At 55.8% G+C, this 2,998-nt stretch overlaps 1 protein-coding gene across 5 annotated transcripts in view; it reads left to right on the top strand.

The window, feature by feature from the left end:
- Positions 1-2,998, top strand: part of RARB (retinoic acid receptor, beta) — a 186,783-nt gene that overhangs the window by 181,589 nt on the left and 2,196 nt on the right. For all 5 annotated transcript variants that reach the window (XM_010846424.1, XM_010846420.1, XM_010846422.1 and 2 more), the window contains 2 exons: positions 844-1,048; positions 2,043-2,201. In XM_010846424.1, the coding sequence (XP_010844726.1) occupies positions 844-1,048; positions 2,043-2,201 (364 nt within the window). The remainder of the gene's footprint in view (positions 1-843; positions 1,049-2,042; positions 2,202-2,998) is intronic.

The following is a 2,998-nucleotide window of genomic DNA, read 5'->3' as shown; positions in this document are numbered from 1 at the left end:
GTGGAGGCTGAGCGCCCGGGACCCACATGCCCCAGGACTGGCTGGTGGCTGCAGGCCGGGGTGGCGGTGGTGTCTGCCTCCGGCAGATACTGCAGTTCAGTCCTTCACAGACAGCGTGGTGCCCTGACCGGAGGTGGAGTGACCTTGGCCAGCAGGGCTGCTTCTCCAGGAGACCCCGCCAGGCCTCCAGCTGAGCCCCTCCCCGCCGTGGGGCTGCCCTGCTCCCCCCGCTGCGCCCAGCCCTTCGCTGGCTCAGCCTGCCCCCTGGGGTCACGGTCTCGGGGTGGGGGTGCTCGGGGCGTCCCCCGGGTGGGGGGCCAGCTCAGTCCAGCCTTCCTGAGCCCGGAGCCCCTGGTCTGTAAGAAGCGTCGTCAGCCCGCCAGCTCCTCTGCTAGCATAAACGGAGAGCATGTGGAGCGCTGGCTTTGCGCTGGGCGCTTACAGTGTAAATCTTGGCCTTTTTTTGGTAGACTAAGCTCTTCAAAAAAAAATTGACTCTTCTTCCTCTTTCATCCCCAGCACCTGGCGCAGTGCCTGGGATATAAGTAGGTACTCAGTGAATGTTTACTTGAGTCAAATGAATCACTTTTAGCATAAACAGATATTTCTCAAAATTTCTTGTGTCCTATTTATTATTCCCTAAATAAGGTTTTGCCCTTGTTTTGACGTGTGTGGTCTTTTGGAGGAAGAGCTGGAGCAGCGATGGCACCCAAGGCGGGTGGGGTGGGGGGCTCATCCGCCCCAGAGCCCTTGGAACCTTCCTGGGATTCCCTCCCTGGGTCCCCAGGGAGGCCGTCAGGCCAGGCCTGTGTCGATGATCCAGCCGTGGTGGTTTCCTCCCAGATTCTCAGAATCTGCACCAGGTACACCCCAGAGCAAGACACTATGACGTTTTCGGACGGCCTGACCCTGAATCGAACCCAGATGCACAACGCCGGCTTTGGCCCTTTGACTGACCTGGTGTTCACCTTCGCCGGCCAGCTCCTGCCGCTGGAGATGGACGACGCGGAGACCGGCCTTCTCAGCGCCATCTGCCTGATCTGTGGAGGTACCACCGCCCAGAACACCCTCGTGAGAGTCCGTGGAGAGCAGCTCACACTTGTAAATTATGGGAGACTCTTCATCTCCACTTTGGAGTTGTTTTGCATGGAAAAGGACGTGTGGATAAAATCCGGCATGCATGCTTAGAGTTCGTTGCATTTTTCCGTATTATAAGTTAAAGGCATTTGGGGTTTTCCTGCTCTGAAATACCAAAATGCTACTTCTGCATTGCCACAGCTGCTGTTTAAAAGGTAGGATCAGACCATCGTAAAGTGAACTGCCTGGGGACATTCTTAGGATGAGTCAGGGAGCCTGCTGGTGCTGTTTGCCAAGGCGGGGGCTGGGAATTGTAGTCCCGGCGTTGGCCCCCACCTCTGGAGGCCTGGTGTGAAGCCAGGTTCTGTTTGGTGGTGACACCCTCACTGGCCCCCCAGGAGCCGAAACAGGGTGGTTAAGGAGCTACTGCCTTTAACTGGGGGCTGGTTTACCTGCATTTTAACCATCTGGGTCAGGGTTCCTCTAATTCAGTTCAGTAGTGACACCTCCTGGTCACGAGAAGTAATTCTCTGCTGGGGATAAAAGCCACCAGCCTTCCAAATGTGGTTTGACCAACAGGGCAGTCGTTTTCAAGTATCACAGCTCACAGCAGTGGCATCTGTGTGCTCAGTCACGTCCATCTCTTGTGACCCCTTGAACTCTATCCTGCCAGGCTCCTCCTCCATGGGATTCTCCAGGCAAGAATCCTGGAGTGGGTTGCCTTCCTCCTCCAGGGGATCTTCCCGACCCAGGGATGGAACCCGTGTTTCCTGCATTGGCAGGCGGGTGCTTTACCACTGAGCGACCTGGAAAGCCCAGAACAGCCGCACACACCTTCAAATGTGTTTATGGGATTGAATCTCAAGGTTAATGTGAGGAGGCGGGGGCGTGGGCAGGACTCGCCAGAGTACAGAGCTCATTCTGTCCTGACCTCAATTATTTAATACCTTGTTTCTGGAATCCAGATCGTCAGGACCTTGAGGAACCAACAAAAGTAGATAAGCTACAAGAACCACTGCTGGAAGCACTAAAAATTTACATCAGAAAGAGACGGCCCAGCAAGCCTCACATGTTCCCAAAGATCCTGATGAAGATCACAGACCTCCGCAGCATCAGCGCGAAAGGTGCGTCCCGACCGCCGCACCCCCCCGCCGGGTGGGCTGGCCGTCCTGACCGACTGCTGCACGTGGCGTTTTTAGAAACCCTGGGTTTTAATGCGGGGCGTTTGACAGTGGGTGCCTTTCTGTTACCATTTTGGAATTCATTTCTCACCGACAAAAAGAAGTAGGGTGCCTCCTCTTAAACCTCATACCTTAGCCCACGCAGTGATCTTAGCAGATTATGAGAATAGCTTTACAGTTTCGTGTGACTTAAGAGATTAGAAAAAGCACCTCCAAGAGAACATACTGAATCCCGGATGGCTGGCTTTGTCATTTTCTCGTTGCGTACGTGTCATTCCAGCTTTCCACACACTCTTCGGTTAATGCCAGTTTTTCCTGATCACCCAAACCTCAAGAGAAAACGAGCGGTGCCCCAGGCGCCCGTTGCGTCCCCTCCCCACAGGCAGCTTTGCTTGTGCACCTCTAAGAAAGGGGAGTTTTCTTCCCAGAGAGGTTGTTCCTGTTCTTGCCTAGTGATTTCCAGTTTGCACGGCCACTGGGGCAGTTACAGAAGTGCGTGGAGCCACAAGCCGGCTGCGGGCCAGAGCAGAGCCCTCCTGCACGAGGGCAGGTGGGCCGCGTCCCTGGGCGGACCCGCGGCTTCCCCTTCCCCAGGACCGCTGAGCAGGGGGCTAGGTCACGGTTCAAGGTGCTTCCCCTTCCCCGAGGACCACTGAGCAGGGGGTCAGGTCACGGTTCAAGGTGCTTAGAGGCACAGCACTCGTGTTTGACGGGCAGTTTGCGCTCCCGAGCCCCTTCTC

Source organism: Bison bison, unplaced genomic scaffold (genome assembly GCF_000754665.1).
Source record: "Bison bison bison isolate TAMUID 2011002044 unplaced genomic scaffold, Bison_UMD1.0 scf7180017864236, whole genome shotgun sequence".
Taxonomy (NCBI): domain Eukaryota; kingdom Metazoa; phylum Chordata; class Mammalia; order Artiodactyla; family Bovidae; genus Bison; species Bison bison.
This window is presented reverse-complemented; position numbering and strand designations above follow the sequence as displayed.